The 22,129-nt window shown below is 33.3% G+C and overlaps 1 protein-coding gene across 3 annotated transcripts; it reads right to left on the bottom strand.

Moving 5' to 3' along the window:
• LOC110601745 (65-kDa microtubule-associated protein 6) lies at positions 1 to 6,195 on the bottom strand. 3 transcript variants are annotated; one of them, XM_021739016.2, is made up of 13 exons: positions 6,006 to 6,195; positions 5,425 to 5,609; positions 4,199 to 4,402; positions 3,582 to 3,848; positions 2,874 to 3,089; positions 2,644 to 2,799; positions 2,407 to 2,566; positions 2,138 to 2,289; positions 1,681 to 1,768; positions 1,530 to 1,603; positions 1,365 to 1,439; positions 728 to 1,079; positions 1 to 464 (listed from the first exon to the last, which is right to left on the bottom strand). In XM_021739016.2, the coding sequence occupies exons 2-12, from the start codon at positions 5,503 to 5,505 to the stop codon at positions 744 to 746; spliced, it is 1,809 nt and encodes a 602-aa protein (XP_021594708.1). In that variant the 5' UTR covers positions 5,506 to 5,609; positions 6,006 to 6,195; the 3' UTR covers positions 1 to 464; positions 728 to 743. The 3 variants fall into 3 exon arrangements, with proteins under 3 accessions (XP_021594708.1, XP_021594704.1, XP_043807207.1); XM_021739012.2 differs by lacking the exon at positions 6,006 to 6,195 and adding an exon at positions 5,760 to 5,958; XM_043951272.1 differs by lacking the exon at positions 6,006 to 6,195 and adding an exon at positions 5,760 to 5,836 and having other exon boundaries at positions 711 to 1,079.
• Positions 6,196 to 22,129: the final 15,934 nt, after the last annotated feature.

Below are 22,129 nucleotides of genomic sequence, written 5' to 3'. Positions count from 1 at the left end.
TGCTTCACAGATGGCAAGGCATTTATTTCTTGTTAAGTATAGCATCACAATGATCCTACAGAATGCATCTCCAAATACGCCAAGTTTTTTCCTACATCAAATGATATCTCATCACACTGGAGTGCACTGCACTATATACACAGACAAGCAAACCACAAGCAAAATCCACAAAAGCACATGGTCAGTGTACTACTATAAAACTACCCATATTTGTTTCCCCTATATTGTGAAACAAGACTTGAGGTTAACAAGTACTTCCAAACTATTATCTACCAGCGTCTTGAACCCTTCCAGAAGCCGATATTCTTCAAAGCAAATTGCAGCTGACTGCATGTTTACAAATGTCAGTAACCACTCTCCATGTAACAAAGCACAAAGATACACTAGTGTACATCTGTTTGATATTCACAAACTTCCACTGCTTTAAATTGAAGTGTCAAATCCCTGAACTTCTATACTGACACCTGTTCCAGAACATACATGTTATCACATTTCTGGTGCAATCAAATATGGAAACAAAACTAAACTTTCATAAGGATTTTTTTGGAGAGGTACAAGATGATTCACAGATAAAATTTTCCTTTTAGCTTTGCATAACATCTGAATGTGCAAGTGCAAGTTTTCATTATCAATTACCATGCTAATTATTGCTTGCTGAAAAGATGGTAGGATAGGAACCAAAAAAATAAAAAGCAGAAGGCAGAGATTACCATTAAACAAAACATACCATTCACACTTTTAACTCAACAATGAGGAGGAGAGCCCGGCTCAGAATCACAAACAGAGGCAAATGACATCGTATCTTCCTTTGATATGGCCACAAAGTTCAGTGGTGCAGTAGACAACCTTCTCATTTCCTTGAAGTATCCATTTTGACGTCCAGAATAAGATCGAGGGGTGAGGAGTTCTGGAGTTGCACCACCAACTGAATTCCGACGAGGTGTGGGAGTCATGGAGCCATTCCCATTTGCACGATAACCATTTGGTTTCCTAAAGCTATTAGTTCTTCGTGGACTGGGTTTAGAACCATACATGGCTTCCTTCTCTGTAAGCAGCAGATCTTGGAGTTTCTTCTGGTCCTGTTATAAATTGGAAAAATGAGTAAGAACTAAGAAGTAGCAGAATTTCACTTTTGGATAATTTGGATACATAAGTGATAAGACCTCAATCAGAATATACATCCTATTAATCTAAATTAAATTAACCAAGTACAGGTTTGAACCTGAAACAAAAAAGGGCAGAAAAAGAGAAGAAACCAGTCAAGTATGTTTTCTATTTTCAAGCAAACGTATGGCATATGAAACACCAGGGAAATCCTTAACAACAGGAATTCATCAGCACAACTTAAATCTCTTGTTATTTACCCTGCATCTCTTTTTCTCCTCTTCTCTCTGTTGTCTGGCCAGTTTGTAATCCTGCAATATTGACACTAACCTTACCTGCAAGCAATATGAAGATATAAATTTAGGAGAAAAATATTGAAGAGAATATCTGTATAAAATAATCTGCACTAAAAATAAACAGCTTACCCCATCATAGAGAAAAGACACCTTTTTTTCATCTTCCCATGCAAGAGTTTTATTTATCAGATTATCGACCATTGCTGAAAAGAGTAAATTATTAGGTTCTGGGAGGTATTGCAGACTAAACAAAGAATAACATCATCAAAGAAAGTGCTACCTGGAATTTTGCTAATAGTAACTCGAGCTCGTTCTGCACGTTTAAGGTTAATGTGAGCACCTCTCCCAGCGTTGTACCGGTTGCTGTCCTGAAACGCAAGAAGAACCTTTTAAGGATGACAATATAGGTGACCAGGAGTAACTAGTGGGTGGTATCTTGTAAACTAATATTATGGCCAAAATCTGTAGCAAATACTCCTTACCACACTCAACAAATAAACACCGAGAAATATGAAAACACTCCTCTCTCAATGACTAAGTAATAGATTAAAATTAGTTCACTATCTCAATTAATTACATCCAGAGCCATATAAGATGTTGGATATAAAACCTAGACACATGCATGGAGAGAATGGGAGAGAGGGAAGGGGAGAGAGTTAAAGGCACTTAAAAAAAACACTCAAAGCTACCAGCATATGATGATAGACCATGTAGCACAAGCAGAAAAATCAGCTTACTAGATTATACTCTTCAAGCCAATTTTCCTCCTCACAAGCTGAAAGCCATCGGTCAATCCTATCCATGACTTCTTTTCTGCTCATAGCTTCTTCTTTAGCTTTAACTATCTGGGCTTCAATGTTTGCCAGAAGTTCAGAAGGATCTACCAAACCTGAACCACAACAGAGAATTATTATTTAACAATTCCTTTAACAAGGAGATTGCTTATACTAAACCATGACAAACTAACCCAACAAAAACACAAATGCGACAACAGGATTATCTATACCAGAATCTATCAATGCATTGGATTTCTCAGCAGCAGTACTTGTATCAGGTTCAATATGAGTCATTTTGCATATCTCCTCCAACTCTGATCTCCTTTTCATAACAAGTTCTTTCATTCTACTTGCTTTCAATTTAGTAAGCCTCTCCACCTCTGCTGATGCCTGTAAGAAAGATGAGTGAACCCAAGGATCCATTCTCCATTCACTAAAAAAGAACTAAATTCAGAGTGCATTCAAACCTGTTCAATCATCTCTGTGGAGAGAACACCTGGTTCAATGATTTCAGATTCCGATGACGCAAGGATAGAAGTGATTCTTGAGAAGGTATTTTTCTCTTCCTTTGGTGAGTCCATCAAATTCCAAAGTTCAAATAATGATGCCACAATATCTTTCAACTGGATTTCAAATAGGGTGTTACTTAACATACCAAAGGAAAATCAATAGAGAAGCACAGGTTTATCCACATTACCTTCTGGATTCGAGCTTTTCTTTCTAACTTCAACCTGACAATGGCTTGTTCTAGACCTTCCAGAGTGCTATTGCTTATATTAGTGGATTGTTCTTGGTTTCCTTCATGCAAACTTGGATGCACATCACTAACAGTCTTGCCAAAATCCAACCCAAGCACACCACAAAGAGAATGCACCTCATTCACATAGTCAAAGACCTTATGGAGACGATCAGACTGCAAACAGAAGAATAGGAAAAATTATTAGACTAGAATAGTGAAATATCATAGTTTACATTGCAGCCGTGCTAAATGTTACAGATGCCAACGAAGTTCTACAGAAGCATACAAAAGGTATCATTGTCCATCCAAGTGCATCTGTGCATGTATGATGCTAAATATCAATGGCATAATGAAAGAAATCATGCAAAAAATTTCAGCTTTTCAATGAAGCAAGTTATTACTGCAAGCTCCACACCAAAGTAACAAGTCAATTTGTAGCAAGAAAATTCCCCAGAAAAAAATGGCAACATTTGTGAATTTACTGATGCTTAGTTTAAACCTTCTGCCTATTATATTAATCACTCTGGTTTTGTGACTATACATTACTTGCAAAGTTATTTAGCAGATTTACAATGTGATTGCCAACAGTTCGAGATGTAATATTATAAATTTAATGCTAGCATCCACCAGGAACTTCAGCATTAATTTGCATCATAGTTTTCATACCTTCTCCTTTTGAAGGGTGCGGAGATGCGTTTGATATTCATTAAGCTTTCTTAGCGTCAAATCTTGCTCTTCTAGAGTTAAAGAACTCATCAAAGAATTGTTGAGAGTGTTGTATCCAGAAATTTCCCCACTGATCTTTTCAATTTGTGCCTTTATATCTGCAAATTGCTTCATCCTTTCCTCTTTTTTTGTCCTCAGATCTTCCACCAATGGAGTAACAGATGCAAGTTTCTCTTTCAATGATGGCGCCTTCTTCTCTGTCTGAGTCTGAAAAATTTATGACAATAAGAGTCAATTAAGCAAGTTTTCACCCACAGAAATGTGTTCCATCCTGAAACTAATTACACCATACCTAGAAAAAGTATTTAAAAGATATAGTTTTAATACAAACAATAGCACTGGCATAGTAACCCGGGGAGAACTATGTCAACTAGCAAATAGAATATAGTGCAAATAAAACTAAATCAAAATAAATTAGACAAAAAAGGAGGTAATTAATGAGACAAATAAAACTCATGCCAAAGGATGAAACAGGATAATAATGAAAATGCAGGAACAACACAGGATAACCACAAGAATAAGCACAAAATAACAATCTCTTATTGCAAAGATAATACCAGTGAGTGAATATTAAGTTCCCCAAGGGTAGCCATGAGTGTTGCAAGTTCAGCTTCCTTGGCTGCAACTGATTGATTAAGGCGTGCTTTGGCATTGGCAGCTTCCTCAACCTTTCTCCTATAAACTTCCAAGCATTCTCTCTCCAACTCCAACAGCATGCGGTCCTTATCTGCTTCACTCTCACCAATGTCATTCCAAATTTGCTGCTCCATGGCAATAAAAAGTCCATTTGAAAAAAAAAAGTTCAATTTTAGTCTCTATCATGTCAGAGATAAGAAAAGTAGTTAAATAAGCAGAAACATTAATCGAATTTCATTTGTTATGATAGAGGTATGGAATGTTCTGATAATATCAGCAAAGACAAAAAAGAAAAAAAAAGCCCTAAAACAACCTAATTGAAGTAAAAACCGTGAAAACTAATCATAATGATTGAACAAATTCAATCCAAAGCCTAAACGGTGAACATATAATGTCCTGTTCCTTGCAGGAACTCAGAGAACAAACATAAGCCTAAAACTCAGCTTGCAGAGCATAAAAATTGAGATGATACAACAATCGAAATTTTAAATCTGGAAGAATCCACTAAAAATATTAATCCAAACCATAAAAAATACCGCGCTTTACTCAATTTTAAAACCCCAAAACCAAATGAATTATGAGACATTGAAATTGACATGAAACCAACAAAGTTAAGAATGCTCACTTAGTTCAACAACCACCAGTTTAATTAGAGCAAATAACCCATAAATGAAATAGGAAATGCACGCTAACACTAAACAAAGAGCAGATCATAATAAAATGAGTTAACAGCAAATATGTAGCAAAAATTCTGAGCAAATATATTTCCAATTATAGCAAAAAAATAAAAAGCAGCAATTTAACTGTTTCCATAAATTCAATAAAAAGGTAAAAAGGAGGTTTTAATCTCTAGGGAACAGATCACTGTTAACACCAAAGAGAGTTAACTCATAGCTTCCATAGACCCATTATGATTATAATAAAAGAAACCGTCAATGCTCTGGCTTTAACAGAGAGAAATTTTAAAAACTTTCTCGAAAATCAATCATTACTTGCCTAAAGCAAATTTCCAGGAAGAGAAAAAGAACCCACATATTTTCTTCCTTACCAAACATCAGACTGCGCCAACAGCAAGAAAGCCCGAAAACAAACCAAAACCCAAAGAGAGAGAGAGAGAAAAGAAAAAAGAAAAGGGAAAAGGAAAGACCTGAAGCTCTCTGAGTAAAGCATTGCAACTAGTGCTTGTACGCAAACTGATTGTAGGACTCCCAATAGCAAGCATTTCCATCAGCCCCTTTCTCTCTTTCTCACTTTCTGTGTATAGACTCTCCCTTTCCAATAATTTTTAAGAGAGAAATGCAACTACAGCTTCTCTCAAAACAGAGCTCAAGACTGGAGATGAAAAGAAAAAAGCAAAAACAAAAACATACACTTAGAAAAGCCCAAATAAAGAACTAGAAACAAGAAGGGAAAGAAGTAAGTGGGTTTTTGCTAAAAAGTCAAAAAGAAATAAAGGAACTAAGAGGCATTGCTTGAAACAACCTTTGCTTCCTCAGATCTGAACCTCAAATAACACCAACCTCTCTCCTCTCTCAATTCTTTAAATTTTCTTCCCAAAACTATAATTTTTTAAAAAAGGAAAAAGAAAAGCAAGACACCAAAAGGATCTTAAGAGGGTAAAGCTATTCAAGCAATAATAATAATAATAAAAAAAAGATAATAATTGGCAATAAAAAAAAGGAAAGGGATTAAGCTAAAAGAGCACAACAAAGAAAGAGGACCCCCAACCTAAGTGAAAGAAACAGAGAGTGTGATTCTTGGCAAGCTAAGCTAAAATGCGCCAAAAAAAAAATTTAGCTGCTGACTGACTGATGAAAGAGATCTGCGCACATTAGCATCCAATATTTCATTTCTAGGGTTCTCTCTTCTTTTCTCTTTCTTCTCTGCAAAGGACCAAACCAGTGAGAATAGTGAGCTCAATAAGGACAATGTGCAATAATTTATATATATATTTTTTCTTATGTTATCTAATAAAAATAAAAATAAAAATAAAAATAAAACCATATATTCTTTTCTGCCTTTTTACGTTAGGAGGAGGATAGTATACAGAATTTATTTTCAAAATTAAATAATGTAAATATAATTTTTAAACTTATTGAAATAAATATAATATATGCATCTCTATTAATTTATTATAAAAAAAATTATTTTAAAAAATGCTAATCTGGAGAACTCAATTTGATGATAAATGAGTAAGAAAACTATCAAGAACAGTAGAGAGGTCGGTGAATGGCAATCTCGAGGCATGGTGGTTTACACTATCCAATTAAAGATGAGAGTTCACAGTACGCGCAAGGTAACCCGTGGTGAGGAGTTGCTGTTTGTTCACTAACTCAAGTGACTGTCTTGATAAATGCTTAGCTGTTCAGTCTGATGGTGAGATTTTTAATTCTGCTTTTTATTTAAATTCCTGTTTTAATTATTGCCTTAAAATTTTTTACTCCCTCTATCATATTAAAGGAAAAAAACACACACGAAAGAATCAAAGTAGATCTATGAAATTCATGTGCCCAACTGAATTTATTAGCATTTATAAACATTTTAATTAATTTAAAACCATTAAAAATAGATATTTTTTAAAATTTAAACCCACGTTTTAATTTTTTTTTTGCATCCGTCAATATAATTTTTGAATATGCCAAAATATTTTCTGTCAAATTTTTGGGTTAAAGATTAAAGACAAAATTGGGGAAAAGGGACAAGAATTTAAAGGAGAAAATTTCCAATATTTTTCAGAAAAAAGAGTTCCTTTGTGTAAAAGAATTTACCTAATCTATGTCATCTTTTCCAACATCTAATAATGGCCTTCCATGCCCCAAATTTAGCAATCAATAGGACAAAAACCTTAATTTATGAATATATATATATATATAAGCCTAAAATTTCCATTCAATCATTTGATGGGATGATGGGAACTTGGTGGGATGGGATCTAGTTTCACTCTCATCTACCTTAATTAGGCAGAGATTATAATCCTTAAACTACAATTAAGTTGCACTAATCTATCTTTTGTCTTAATTTCTTCCCTGTTATTACACAATTATTCATTTATTTATTTTTACTAAAAGTTAGCAGTTTATTTTTCACATGCTCAATCCAATTAAAGATATTTTATTCACATTCAAATTACTATGAGATTTCCAAAAGGAAAGAAAATTTGGCATAAAAAAATTAAATTTCAATCAATAAAGTCCTTGCAAAGCTACTTATCCACTATTAATCCTTTTAAGATGTTCCTCTCATTGTCTTTGATTGCCCAAATTTAGGGTAATTTGACTTCCACTGCAATAATAGCATGAAATTAGATCACATGGAATGCAGAAAGTAGTGGTTTCCAAATTAATGGGATGTGATGATTATTTACTATTTCCTTTAATTTCATATGAAATTCTAAAAGATGCCTTTAATTTCATATATCCGTTCTTAATGCCAACCTTAAGAAAAAGGCTTATTAGTAATCAATTGCTTGTAATAATTGTAGGAATTGGTCAACATTCTCAAAAGCTTAAGCTTTGGTGAGCTAGATATATAGGACATATAACTACCATAGTGTTTTAAAAAATAAAAAAATAATGATTGAATAATTCATTGGCTACATAGAAAGAGGGAACCAATAAAAATAATTCAACTTAAACACCAATTGAGTATCATATCTCACATATTATTGATAATTACATGATTGACGTATGATCTAACCAACATCAATGTATATTGTATGATTATTGAGATAATGATGGATTAGGTGGCTGAAATTATTATTTGCCGAAAATACATTATCTAGCTATTAATAAAAATAATTAGCAATTTGGAATTTTGAAAATTAAGAAATATTGAATCTTTTTTTAATTAAAGCAATAAAAAAATAAATATTAATAGTTAGGAGTGATGACCGAACTGAATTAATTTAAAATTTTAGTTCAGTTTTTTATGTATTTCGGTTTGATTTAATTTTTAATTTCAAAAATTTCGGTTTGATTCAATTTTGATCATAAAAAAATAAAAAAAAACGAACCGATTAATAATAATAATATATTATTTTCAATAATAAAAATATGTTAGATCATATTAAAATTAAAATATTTTAATTAAATTTTAAAATATTAAAAATAAAGTGTAAAAAATAAAAAAAAAATTTTAAAAATTTAAACCAATCAAATCGAATCAAACTGAATCAGACCGATTCAGTTCGATTTGATTTTTAATTAAAATCGATTCGATTTAATTTTTATAAATATTAAAATTTTAATTTTTAATTTATTCGATTCGATTTAAAACCCAACCAATGCTCTCCCTAGCAACCTATGTTTAATTGGAGAGATAGGTTCCAAATTAAACAGGATAAATTGTCAACTAATAATAGAGATGTTGAAAAGAAAGTGTATGAGTAAGCATTGCTAGGCATTCCTACTGGCAAGAAATTGCAGATGGTCCCCATTCGTTATCTTATCTACTTTTTTTTTTTTTTTTGTTAATTTTTTATATCTGCTCCCTGAAGAAAGATGAAAGAATATTGGAATAATATAAGATTTATTAAGAAACTAACACCCTTTAATTACTGTAATTCTATCCTAACATAGTAATAAAAATTGTTTAAAAAAATATATCAACACCAACTTTTATATCTTTTGAGATATTGTAGATTTTAAAAAAGAATGAATTAAAGCAACATGTGGGTACACTTAAAAGAATCTCATCATAGTTAATAATCATAATTAACAATTGAGATATTAATTGCTAATATTTAATTAACAAGAAGAATAAGCATAAATCATCATTCATTCATTTGTCTTTAAGATCAAACGTAGTCCACACTTACCTGATAAAATGGGGGCATTTCCTCTTTTTTTATACATAAAGGATGAAAAAAATTGGAAATTAGGAAATGCACCTGAATTAGAGAAGCCAATTGATGTGGAAGGATAATACTTGAAGAGAGGCTAACCGTTGTAGGGACATTCTTACAAGAGAAGTGAGAAAATCCTCCATGTGCCAACATTTGCCATTAAAAGAAGAGGAGAGGTTTGGGCCTTTGGTCGTCGGGTGGAGGAGAAAACTAGTACAATCTTTGCGCCTAGTGGAATGTGGGGTTGCCTTTTAAAAACTCTTAGCCGACACAATCAAATGATATGTGGCCTTGTACAAAAAACACAAAATTAATTTACTTGCCTTAGATGTGATGATTAGTGAATTTAGAAGATACTCAAGCATCACATTCTAACAACTTAATCATCTTCACATTCCTTTGCTAACTACCTGGCTACTGTGGTTTTGCACATGCATACGCTATTATGCTTTGATTGACTTCTTATTCCATTTAATGCAAATCTTTTCTTACATAATTAAAAAACAAATAGCATAGGATGTTTGACGACAGCTAAAGTTATTTAAGCTATGGATTTAATGGCTAGCAATAGACATTTGCCTATACCAGTTTTTTTGAACAATTGCACTTAATAAAATAGAGAGAAACATAGGGTCCCCTTCGCCTTTAATTTATATCAGGCAGGTAGGCTACATTTGGCTGCCAAAAGAAATCATTTACTTTGTCTGATTTGAACCTTGAAATTGATCCTATCAGAAATGAAACAAATTTCCCAACATTCATAGCTGTTTAGAATCTTTACTATAATAGTGTACAACTTGAGATAATATTTGATTTGTTCTTAAACTGTATTAAAAGAAGGAAAACAATAGGGAGACAGAATTCTAGGCTTCAAGAAAAGAAACTGATCCTACAATCTCAGCCACGACCAAATCAAGAACCCCATCAGGGGTCTTCTTCGGCTGGCACTGTCTAAATTGACTTCATGCTTTGTTTGCCAGAGATTTGGATTGTAGAAGGATCTAACCAATAATGATGAAAGGCAACAAGGGACATTTGAACAACATCATGTGAAACTAGAAAGATTTATGTGGCTTGGAATAAGTTCACCTCTAGGTAGGCTTGTCTGTAATTTTGATGTCCTCGATTAATGTCTTGCTTAAAATTAATGAGATCACCTAATTAAGATATCATAAAAGTCATCTACTTAGTTAGAGAAGGACAATATTAAAGGTATTGCTAGTGGCACAAGAAGTTGAAATTTAAAGACACATGCATTCCCCTTATTCTCCTTCGGAACCCACTACAAAAAGCTCAGAAAAAGAGCACAAGTTAATTAGTTGGCCGTGTGATAGAACCACACGGGCCACAGGTCAAATCATCAAAGATGTGTTGAAAAGTAATTCTTGATTTATTGATAAAGGTCCCAACAACTTTCCCTCAAATTTAGCCTTTATGTTTCTTTTTCAAAGATAAGGCGAACTTCAGAGAAATGCAAGAAACTCTTGCACAGTTTAATTTAGCTGCTACCTACTAAGAATATTTTTAATAGAGTAAAACAGACATACAGATACGCACCTAAGATGAATGGCGACTGCCTTAATTTCCGATTCCAAGATTTTGCATCCGGGTTGTCCATGCTTAAGAGAGTCTCAAACAATTTCCACGATGCTTTCTGCTTTTCGAATGAGGTCAGTAATTTCACTGCATTCACCAACAAAATTCTCTCGATTAATGTGTTGGGGAATCCACCATCTATCTTATACACAAATCAATTAGATTTAAAAACTTCACATGCTACCAAATTTGATGACAAGTATAAGAGATTTCTACACGTGGGAGCTGACATATAATGTACTTCTTTGAGAGATGGATAAAGATTTTTTTTTTTTTCTCACCGTGGAGCCCACGATTGTAGTTAAAGACATTAACTCAATCTAGTAAACACTTGACTGCTCATGAGTAATCATTGAACTGGTAGAAAAACTTTAATAAAAGACACAGCAAACACAGCTGGTTGGTTTGGCTTGTGACCACATGAATACGCTAGTTCAACCAAACTTAATAATAGTAAGTTTCAAATAGGATTAGTTTTAGCCAAAGGAAACTTCAGATAAGACAAACTTTACACCTATACACTAACTATGCATTCAAGTTCAACCATGACCGACCAAATCAGCCGTTATTTTTTAAAATTAAAAAAAATTAATATAAGTCATTACAGTGAATATTGTCATTATTACTACAAAAATTGAATGATAAAAAAAGAGAATAATATATATTATTTATTATGACACCACTTATAATACACATAGTAAAACAAATTTAAATTCATGAGTAATCAATAGACAAGAGAGAAAATCAAAACGCAAAAATTGGGGGACCAAATTTTGAGATGCTAAGGCGGCAGTTGCAACTTTAACATGATATGATACTGAGTACCACTGTAGCAGGAAAACCAAGAACAATGATAACCATTATTTAAAGTAGAAATACAGGAACATCGAACAACTGGGTAGAGTAGGTGGCAAAGCAAGAATAGCATCAATCTTCCTTGAAAGTAAGACAACTAAAAATGGGCACTCCTGTGGAGCCCCTTCTATTATGATAATTCTTCTACCAATAGAAAAAAAATGTTTGTTCTCATTGGATAAAAGCCAATATACCACAGGCATAGACAGCCTGTTGAAGAAATCCTCCATCATCATCATAAAAGTCCATACCCACTCAATGATATTCACACATGCGGTTTTCCCCTGGAAAAATTTGGCCTTCAAGAAAAAAATAATCTTCCATGACGCATCACCAAGCTAAAATTCCAGTTTCACGGGTATATTAGTATGATGGATGCTATTAGCGTTTCTGGTCGAGAATATATAGTAGCTAACTTTTTTTTTTCCTACATATCTAGCAATTTTTCCATCATCCAAACTAAATTCCCTTTTATATCTATAAAAGAGAAAAGAGAAATATTTGGTTTTTTTTAATCAAAGGAGAAACATTTGCTTTCGAGATATGAGTTTGAACGTTTGATGCATTTGGAGAGATAGAGGAATCTTTTAATTTTCTCTAAACTTTCTTTTTAAATTTTTTACTCAAAAGAAATTATTTATAAAATATTAAATAATAATTCGTATTGTCTTTATTTGATAAAAGTGGAAAATATAAAAATTTATCTCTAACTGGGCCAAATTAAAAAATTCAGGCAATTTGGCCTTTACGCCATCCTAACCCTTTGATTTGCGTTTTCCATGAAACTCCATACACGCTAACACGCTGGCTATTTTTGCACAAAACACATCTTCTAAACCATATTTTCCTTTTTCTAAAAAAAAAATCAATTCAATTTGGTATCAGCTGCTTCTTTTTAAAGAAAAGGAAATAAAATTCAACATATAGATTTGATGTGTGCTGTTGAAGATAAAATTTAACCAAAACCAAAATTGAAATTGAAATAAACTTGAATCCGAATCTAACTCCATTTGGTCTGATTAAGGCCCTCTCTCCACTGAACAGATTAATCTTCCCCCCCCCCCCCCCCCCCCCCCCGCCAGCAGTGTAAGAGCCAAAAACCTCACCTACCCATTAAATCAAATACACATCCGGGCGAGTAAATGAGACCTCTCAGCGACGATCCTGGTTACTTCCCATGATACGAGTATATTAAAATCATTGAAAATAAGAAACGCATTTTTCATGTTAAATAGTGTATTGCGACTGCTTAGAAATAAAAACAATATTGAAGAAAACTGAAGTTACACAAAGGAGGAAAACGATTTCGTGTGCAAGTTCTTAAATGCTAATGGAATTGTCAGACAACGTATCAGATAAAACAAGCTAATTCAGTGGCTAAAGATTCACTGCAGTCGTGAGAAATATAGGTACTGAAGAATTAACTTGTTATCCAAACAAAAGCGTCTAGTCATCTTTATGAAGTTGGATTCTTGATGCACCGTCTTCTCAAATGCCATTGATTGGTGACCCATCAAATGAAACTTCTAAAATGTAATCATTTAAAAAAATTTCAGTTGTTAACTTCAAATATGACAACGACCCCTACAACATTGAGCATGTTTTGCATTCTGTACTTGATTGGATTGCGGTTCTCTCTAGTCCCCGGCTAATCGTGGGTTTCATTGTGTACTTTTGTCTCATATAAAGACTATATCTGCTCCTTCCGTGTAAGACAAACAAATACTGCATAAGAAGACTTTGAGATATAAATTCAGTATCCCTCCATTTGGAATAAATTATTCTGTAAGAATTCAGTTTACTTAATTTTTTTTTATAAAATTTGTGTTTGAAATAGAAGAATTTAAAATTTTTTAATTTGAAAAATTTTTGTTATGTATAAAAATGAAATTATGAATGATTTTATAAAAATTTATTTAAATTTTTTTTTATATAAAATCATTCATGTTTTGCATTGATGCCAAACGAGAGATATAAACTTGAGAGCACGAGAGATTCGGATTTATTCATGTATTTTCATTATGGATCACAAAGGAAAAGGCCAATTCTAATAGAGGAAACCTTGATCAGGGCCCATAAGAAGTGTGGATACAGCTTGCAGTCCATCAAGGGAGGAACCAAATTAGATAATGAAAGGAAGAAAAAAGGACTCTTGCAAATCAATAGTCACATTTAGCTTCTACAATTGTGACATGTTGTGTAAGCAGTGATCTCGTATGAATCATGTACCAACTATACCATGGACCACAACCCATAAGTATTAAAATAGGTGGTGGACCACCAGATCAAGGGTCTGATATGGTCGGTGGTCCGTTGGCCGAAAGATCAAAGTATTATAGAACGGTAAGTACTCAGTCTGCTGGCCAATTCAACCGGTTTGCACTCAGTGAAGATCAACCATGTACAAAATTTCTATCTGCATAGTAATAAAGTGATGTCTATTATCTCTATAGAAATTAGAATTAAATATTAATTAAATCTTAAATCTTATTTTCTAATAATAGCATAAACTTTAATTAATTCATGAAGTAAAATCCTCAAAATATTTATTATTTTAATTCAATTACAATATTTTCTAATTAAGTTGTTGCATTAAACACAATAATAAACATTTATATTAACAATAAAATTAATATATAAATTCAAAATATAATCAAAATTCCAGCTATATCAAATATTCTAAATTAAAAGTTAAACACATAAATTTAAAATTTCTAATAAAAATTATAAAATTTATGCTCATTTCTATAATAGAATATAAAATAATATTAATAAAATAGAATTGATGAGAAAAAAAAAAAACTCTAATTTAGTAAAACAAGTTTCAATTTCTTGGACCAATTGTACATCCTTCCATGAAACACTTTTTTCTCCCTTGGTACAGATCGTTAAAAAATGAGTCGTGGAAAACTTCTAAGTTATATGAGAGAAAATGATGCTTATATACTCTTAGGAGCACTGTAACGATCCGAAAACCGGACCGCTATCGGCTCTAGGATCCAGATCGACATAAGGTCGCCGGGACCCATAACAAGATTAACATACATCCTGTATACCTATTTAATCTCATACATGATCAAACATATACATAAAAATTTAAATTTTTTCTTTCATTTACCAAGCTTAACTTGTGCATGTACAAACTCATAAACATGAAACCCCACATTGGAACCCTCATCAAATGCTCCAATGGGTAACATCATACATTAAGCTTGGTTTACATAAGTCATCAATAAAACATTTCATAGATCATGTGCAAAAGGGATTTACTTTACATACTAGGGTCAAGCACAACTCTAAACCTCAATAAACATCATTACATTACATTACTGTACTATACTTTATATTACATTGTCTTTCTTATGTCCACAACTAGCTATTACATAAAATATGACTTTACTCTTGCTGACTTCCTGATCTATCCCGTACCTGCAAATATGGGGGATTAAGGGAATGGGGTGAGCTACTAGAGCCCAGTGAGCAGAATAATAAAAACATTATATTAACATTCATGCTTTCATGAAATACATCACATCGCAAACAATTCACATTAAAAATGAATTTGTCACCAATAGCCTTCTACATTTTCAATAGTGCCAGAACGTGAAATGGGTCCTGATCTTTCTCTTACATAACATATCATAACATTCCAAGGTGCCAGAGACGTAGAATGGGTCTTCCTGAACTTTCTCTTACATAGTGCCAGGGACGTAGAATGGGTCTTCCTGGACTTCCATACCATATCATCATCATATCATACCATATCATTTCATACAAGGGCTAAGGGATCATCCAATGTTCATCCACATCAACAACATAATATGCAATGCAATATATTCATGAATTCTAATGCAAACAACCTAATATATCTCTTGGCATTCATGATGTATGAATCATGCTAAAACTTTCATTATTTGCTTTGAAACATAAGGAGTCATTCTACTCATCTCAAGCTAGCTCTCAAAAAACACTGAAGCAACTATCTCACTGCTGGGGTCTTCGGTTCCAAACCTACACAGGTGGACTCAAATGAGGGACCAAACATACATGAACATGACTCTAAACTACTCCCCAAAAACCCCCTAAAACACCTGAAAACAATTATAGAAAACATGTAAAGGAAGGCTGAACATGGCACTTTCGGCGGTAGGTTCGGCGGTCGAAAGTCCCTCCAGAGCCGAAACTCAGCCACTTTCGGCAGCACCTTCGACGGCCGAAAGTGGTTCCAGAGCCGAAACTCGTGCATGTTCGGCGGCACCTTCGGCGGCCGAAACTCCCTTCCAGAGCCGAAAGTCCAACTTTCGGGGGCAGGGTTCGGCAGCCGAAAGCTTGCCTCCACAGGCAGGTTCGGCGGCCGAAAGTCCTTCGGCTGCCGAACCTGAGTTCTTCCAAAGGGCAGAACTCAGCCTCCTCATGCACATTTTGCCTCCCAAACCATTCAAACATGCAATTAGCTATTCTACAACATGCATACACAAGCAAATAAGCATATAGGGGTCTCAAACTATCCTAAACCCCAACACAAACACAAATATAAACTCAAACAACACACATTATCCATAAACTCAACATTAACCTAAACATGCATTTCTACCCCTTAACCCCTCAAAACTTGCTTAAAACATACAAGAAGGGTAGGATCTAAGCTTACCTTTTGAAGATCGAGAGGAGAGATGACCCTAACTTGGAGATGGGAGGAATCTAGCTCCTTGGGTCTCCAAGTTCCAAAACTTGCTCGTTGCTTCAAAAATCTTCAAAACCAAGTTAAAACTTGAAAGATTTGAGGAAAATCATTGAAACTAACCATGGGAGGGCATGGACTCACCGTTGGCCGAAAATAGGGGAGAAAGCTCGCCCATTTTCGGCCATGGGGCCTTTTATAGGTGGCTGGCCAGGCCACCTTCGGAAGCCGAAAGTGATTCCAAAACTCATGCATGTTCGGTGGCCGAACATGAGATTCGGCGGCCGAACATGAGGTTCGGTGGCCGAACCTGGATTTCCCTCTATGGTCTTTTTCATTCAAAACTCAATTTCTTTCTTACTTAAAACCTTAAAATACATTAAAACATTTTATAAAAACATGATTTTTACCCTTCTAGAGGTTTTCGACATCCGAGATTCCACCGGACGGTAGGAATTCCGATACCGGAGTCTAGCCGGGTATTACAGCACGAGAGTTAAACTTCAGACTTAGATTTTAGCGTCAAACAAACTGAAAATTAAGTGTTGAGTACCTCTCACAGCCAAACCGTGAATGAGACTCATTTCTCACGGCGAAGCCGTGAGAGCTACTGTCAAAGTGCCATAAATTATGTTTCACGGTCAGACTAGACCATGCGTAAAACTCATTTCTCACCATTTGGCCATGAGACATTCTGATATTCTTTTTCCTCCTCTCTTTTTTACTCTTCAGAGTCTGATCATAAATTTTAGTCGTGGGCTAGCCACGAGACATTTTACCCTTTTAATTTTTAAATTATTTAAAAACTTCAAAATAATCTCAATTTTACCTTTAAAAATTATTAAAAATTAAAAATTTTAAAATTAATATCTAACAAATAAAAATTAACCTGAAAATATTAAAAATTACTATAAAATTATGTTTAAAAGTGTCTACCGATGCTTCAAAACCTCTTCAGCTCCTAGACCCAACAAAAAAAAAAAGGGGTCTGACGAACTCAGGGCTGAATGTTGGACTCAGCTAAATTTCAAGTTCAAATAAAGGTCAATAACGGTTAATTAATGGTAAACCTATGCCTGACTGAAAATGAATTAGGTGCAAATTAAGTATTTGTCACAAATCAGGGTACGATACTTCCATTTGCAAACATCATCCGCTAGAAATCATTATGGGGATCTATATAACTAAAAGAAGACCGCTTTCAAAAAGAAAAAGAGAGAGAGAATGTGTAAGAAAAAGAGAAAGACCAGAGCTAGAGTTCAAAGAAATGAAGAAGCGGGAAGTAAGCAACAGAATTCTTTTTTTTTTTTCTTTCACAAAGATAAGGTAATTCACAAGAAAAGTCATCAAGCCTAAATTACAGCATAAGGCCATCGACCTACAATATGGAATTAAGCCCAAGATCTAGAACCCAAGAAAAAAAAAATACTGCAAGCAAAAACCTAGACTCAAGGAAATCTCAACTGGACACTCAACCCGGCAGAGATTCAAAAAAGGCACCGCCAACCTCAATGAGCATCCTGCTGGCATTGCTAATCGGAAAAAGATAGGAAAGAGAGGGATAAAACCTCTTCAATCGATCCAAGAAACCCCACCATGGCCGAGATGAAGAACCCCTAGAAGCCACCACACCGTAAGAAGAATCAGAGGAGATGCATGGCTGACTTGACATATCTGATTTATTGCTCCTCCATCCCCCTTCTCCCTAGCATCTAGATAATTGATCAGTTCCGTTTCAAACCCAAAAAATCAAAAATTGAATTTTAAAGTATTAGAAACTGAACTAAATTGATTATTAAAATATAATCAAATCGAACTAAATAGATAAAAATCAATTCGATTCAGTTATATCAAAATTAAAATTTATAAATTTAATATATTTGGACTTGGATTGCTGATTAAATTGGATAAAGAAGGGAGAAAAAAGGTTGGATTTGGAATACTGATTTGATTGGGTAAAGATTAATATAATAATACATAGTAAAATTAGTTAATTCAATTAGTTAGTTATTTAACACATTTAAACCGAATCAAACAAAAAATCAAATGATCTAAAAAATATTAATTAAATCAAACTGAATATTTTAACTAATCGAACTGTGAAATCAAAATCAATTAATTTGATTTAATTTCTCAATTTAAATTGAAATATGCTCTCCCAACTCACACTACAACCAAAACCTCTAAAGTCTAACCCGTAGGAGCCTTCGGATTTAAAAAAATTACAAATAACTCCATAGAAAAAATAAATAAAGAAAGAAACCAGCAGTCATAAACAAGTCTCTATTATTGCACCATTATTGCCAAAAACAACCAAAACCTTATTTACACCTCCATTCGGTCGGGAGAGGCCAACCCATAGCCTCCCTCCATCCATAGGGGCAAAGAGAAACTTGACAAACCTTCAAGTTGAGGCACGAAATCGACAAGACCCAGAAAAGAAGGAGGTGAGGCACTCAAAAGAAAAAAAACTCTCTTCTTCCAGAGAGAAGAGAGTGATCTTTTTGAGGTACAGAAACAAAATTCACACATAGCATTAGGTAGCAAAAATATGGCATTTTTTACACCGACGCAAGTAATGTGGTCATTTTAAATTAATAGCTATGAAACAAGGCGTGGGATTTGCTAAATGCCGCAAAATTCCAAAATGCATGTAGAATATGGTACGTGAGACATGGTTTTCTCTTAATAATAAATTAGAATCACAAACACTGTCGCCTTATTTGCATTACTTCTTGGGAATTTAGGGCAGCAACTGTTGCTGTTTTCTCCAAGCTTTTAGTGTCTACTGTCTTGTATTTCACCATTTTTGTTTTCCATACTGCATACAAGCAAACTAAATTTTCCGGCTTTTTGCTTATGCTTGTTAGATAAATAAAAAAATAAAATGATAAAATATGAGTAGTGTTAGGTATTATTTTTAAAATTTTATATTAAACTAGAATTGTTCTCATTTCAGACTCTAATAGTCCATCATCACTGTCTTCATCATTCTTCTCTTTATAAATCTCACTTACATTAGACACGTCAACAAAAAGATCATACTCTAATTTAATGGCTTTATCTTTCTTATCATAACAACAAATTTTTATTTTGTTTAGAATGTAACCCAGCAAAAGAAAAGAAATAATAAAATAGAGTAGAAAAATAGATTAATAAAAAATGGAAGTGGTGTTTATTATATTCGTTCGTATAGGCTGTTTATAATGAAAAATATAGCTATTGTGAGCTATTAGAAAAATCAAAAAATAGTCTGGACAATCTCATAAAAATAAATTTTATAAATATAAAAATTAAATGAATATAAAATCTACAATAATAAAAAAATCTCACAAAATAAAATCTACAAAGGCTACAAAATTTCAAAAGTAAAGATAATTAAATTTGAGATTTAAAAAATTTTGAATGGGCCAAAATGAATGTTGACAAGTAAGAAGGAGCTTTTGAAATATAAAGTCACTTTTACAACAATGTTAATGCACCTTCTCTCAATATTTCCTTGAGAAACCCTACCACACTTGTTCAGATTGATAGATTTATCATGACAATCAACCACTGAAGAAATTTTAACAAATGTTGAGATCTAAATATCCTAGTCCTACAACCCTCACATCGTCCAAACAAGTCGGTCCTTCCTTGGTAACCCTCTAACCTGGAGAACAATGAAGAATTTTATGAAAATTAACACAACCTCCTCCTAGCTAATTAATTTTCAGATATATTTAGTTTCTATCCGATAGGTCCAAACAAAACAGTTTGTAAAGAAGAATTAAATGGGAACTAAGATTTATGGCTACCACAGAGCCTAACATGTAACTGGTGATTAGGTCTTTACTTTTGTACAACTCTGTACCTCCAATTTCGTATTTTTCAAACTTCTACCACATTCATTTTGAGGAATATCAGTACACAAGACTTCAAATTCCTCTAGAAAACCGATTTGACGACGGTGCCCAATTACTGTCCAAGTCCATGTGGAACTTGGTTTGATATAGCCATCTTTTGTGCCTAATAAAAGGAAAATTGCTTCTCCTTATTTGATTCATGCATTGTGTCCTGCAATACTAAATTGAGCGGTAGGTTATTGTGTAGTATGTGAGTGACGTTGAGAAAACAATGCGTAACAACTTTTTATGCGGTGAGTTATAAATTTAAGCAATTAAGTTTTTCCAGAGAATGAAAATTACAATTACCAGTTGTATTTTCTTTTTCTTGATAATAAATTTGTAAGAATCACTTTAAATTTTGGTAATGACCTTTCATAACAATAATTCAGGCTAAGGTTTAATTACTGCCAATTGATGTAAAGATCTAATCTAAATCAATAAATATATAAAAAGTCACAAGAATTTCCATAGTCTAGTAAAATCTCCAAATTGAGCTTCCATTTAACAATACTAAGGACAGTGAATATAGAAATTTGGATGGACAGCTGCAATCAACTACTCTATCAACTCAAATTCAATGACTACAGCATATATATATATATAGAGAGAGAGAGAGAGTAGCAAAACAAATTCGTGTTATAGATTATACCTGGAGAGAGAAGGACTGAATCAATCAGAAAGAGGGACAATGCAGTGTATTTAACGATCGGAGAAACTTCAAATCGCTATAATTTTTCAGCCATTAAAAAAAATAAATTAAATTACATGATGGAATGAACAAAAATTCCAAAGGTATAAGAGCGTTTGTACGTGTTGTGGCAAGTGTGTTGGTACCGACATCAGCAGATTGACGAGGAACTCCACAGCTTGAATTCGGAGAGTGGAGGAGCAGTCGCAAATCCTCCACATCGCCGTTTCTCTGTGCTTGATAGAAAACGGGAAGACGCGCAGATTTTTGTTTGGATTTTTGGCGGAGCTTTCAAAATTGGGAAATCCCTCTGTCTCGGCTCTTAGCGACCTTTTAAAGGATTTCGTTTCGCGGCGCATGCAAACCGTCTATTTTGTTTGCCGCGTGGCTTGACGAATTAAACCCGCGAACCTGTTTCGATAATGGATCAGTTATTGGACCTTATCTGAGCCCAGACTAACATTTATTCTGGGCCCAAACTTAGTTCTATAATATTTATATTTATTATAATTTTAGTGTAATATATTTCTAAAATGAATTTAATTATTTGTATATTTGCTTAAAAAGATATTTTCCATTGTACGTCTGTCTCCTTTTATTTTATTATTCTCTGAAATGAAGGCAAGTATAAATTACAGTTTATTTTTTTAGATTTGAACAAATTAATTAGAAATCAAGTTATTATTACTATCGTAAAAAGTTAATTTTTTTATTTAATTAATTAGAAATCAAATTCACGACCTTATAGTTTTGAAAAGAATTCCAATTAAAATTAATAAAACTAACGCTTATCCACAAAATAATTCACCTTTATTAAAAGACATGCATCCATCATCTAATTACTTCATTCAGTCATGCTCAACTATCATAGAAGATAAAACTGCAGATATGGTACACAACATCAGACAAATTAAAGCATCCATAATTTCTTTCTTTTAAATATTTGGAGTTGTTAATCTATATATTCTAAATACTTTATCTAAATATATAAACAGATAGAGTGAGGATGATGTGCCCATTCCAACTCATTTTTGTTTGCCTTTCAGTTTTTATTTTCTTAATTAGATATTACGGTTAAGATTAGCATATAAATTAAACTGATTAATCTTAATTAAACTAGCCTAATCATTAGAAAATGATCAAATTAATTAAACGGCCAATTGCTGCAAGCCTGTGTGGGCGTTAGCATACAACACCCTAATTGGGAGCATCAGATTGAACAATTGAGTTTTGGAAAGATAGTGTTATTAGACCAATAGCAAACCTTAAATTATAATTAATAATAAATTAATCTGCCCATTT

The sequence above is a fragment of the Manihot esculenta genome, chromosome 15 (assembly GCF_001659605.2).
Source record: "Manihot esculenta cultivar AM560-2 chromosome 15, M.esculenta_v8, whole genome shotgun sequence".
In the NCBI taxonomy this organism is placed as follows: domain Eukaryota; kingdom Viridiplantae; phylum Streptophyta; class Magnoliopsida; order Malpighiales; family Euphorbiaceae; genus Manihot; species Manihot esculenta.
Note: the sequence above shows the minus strand (reverse complement) of the source record. Positions and strands in the feature narration are given on the sequence as shown.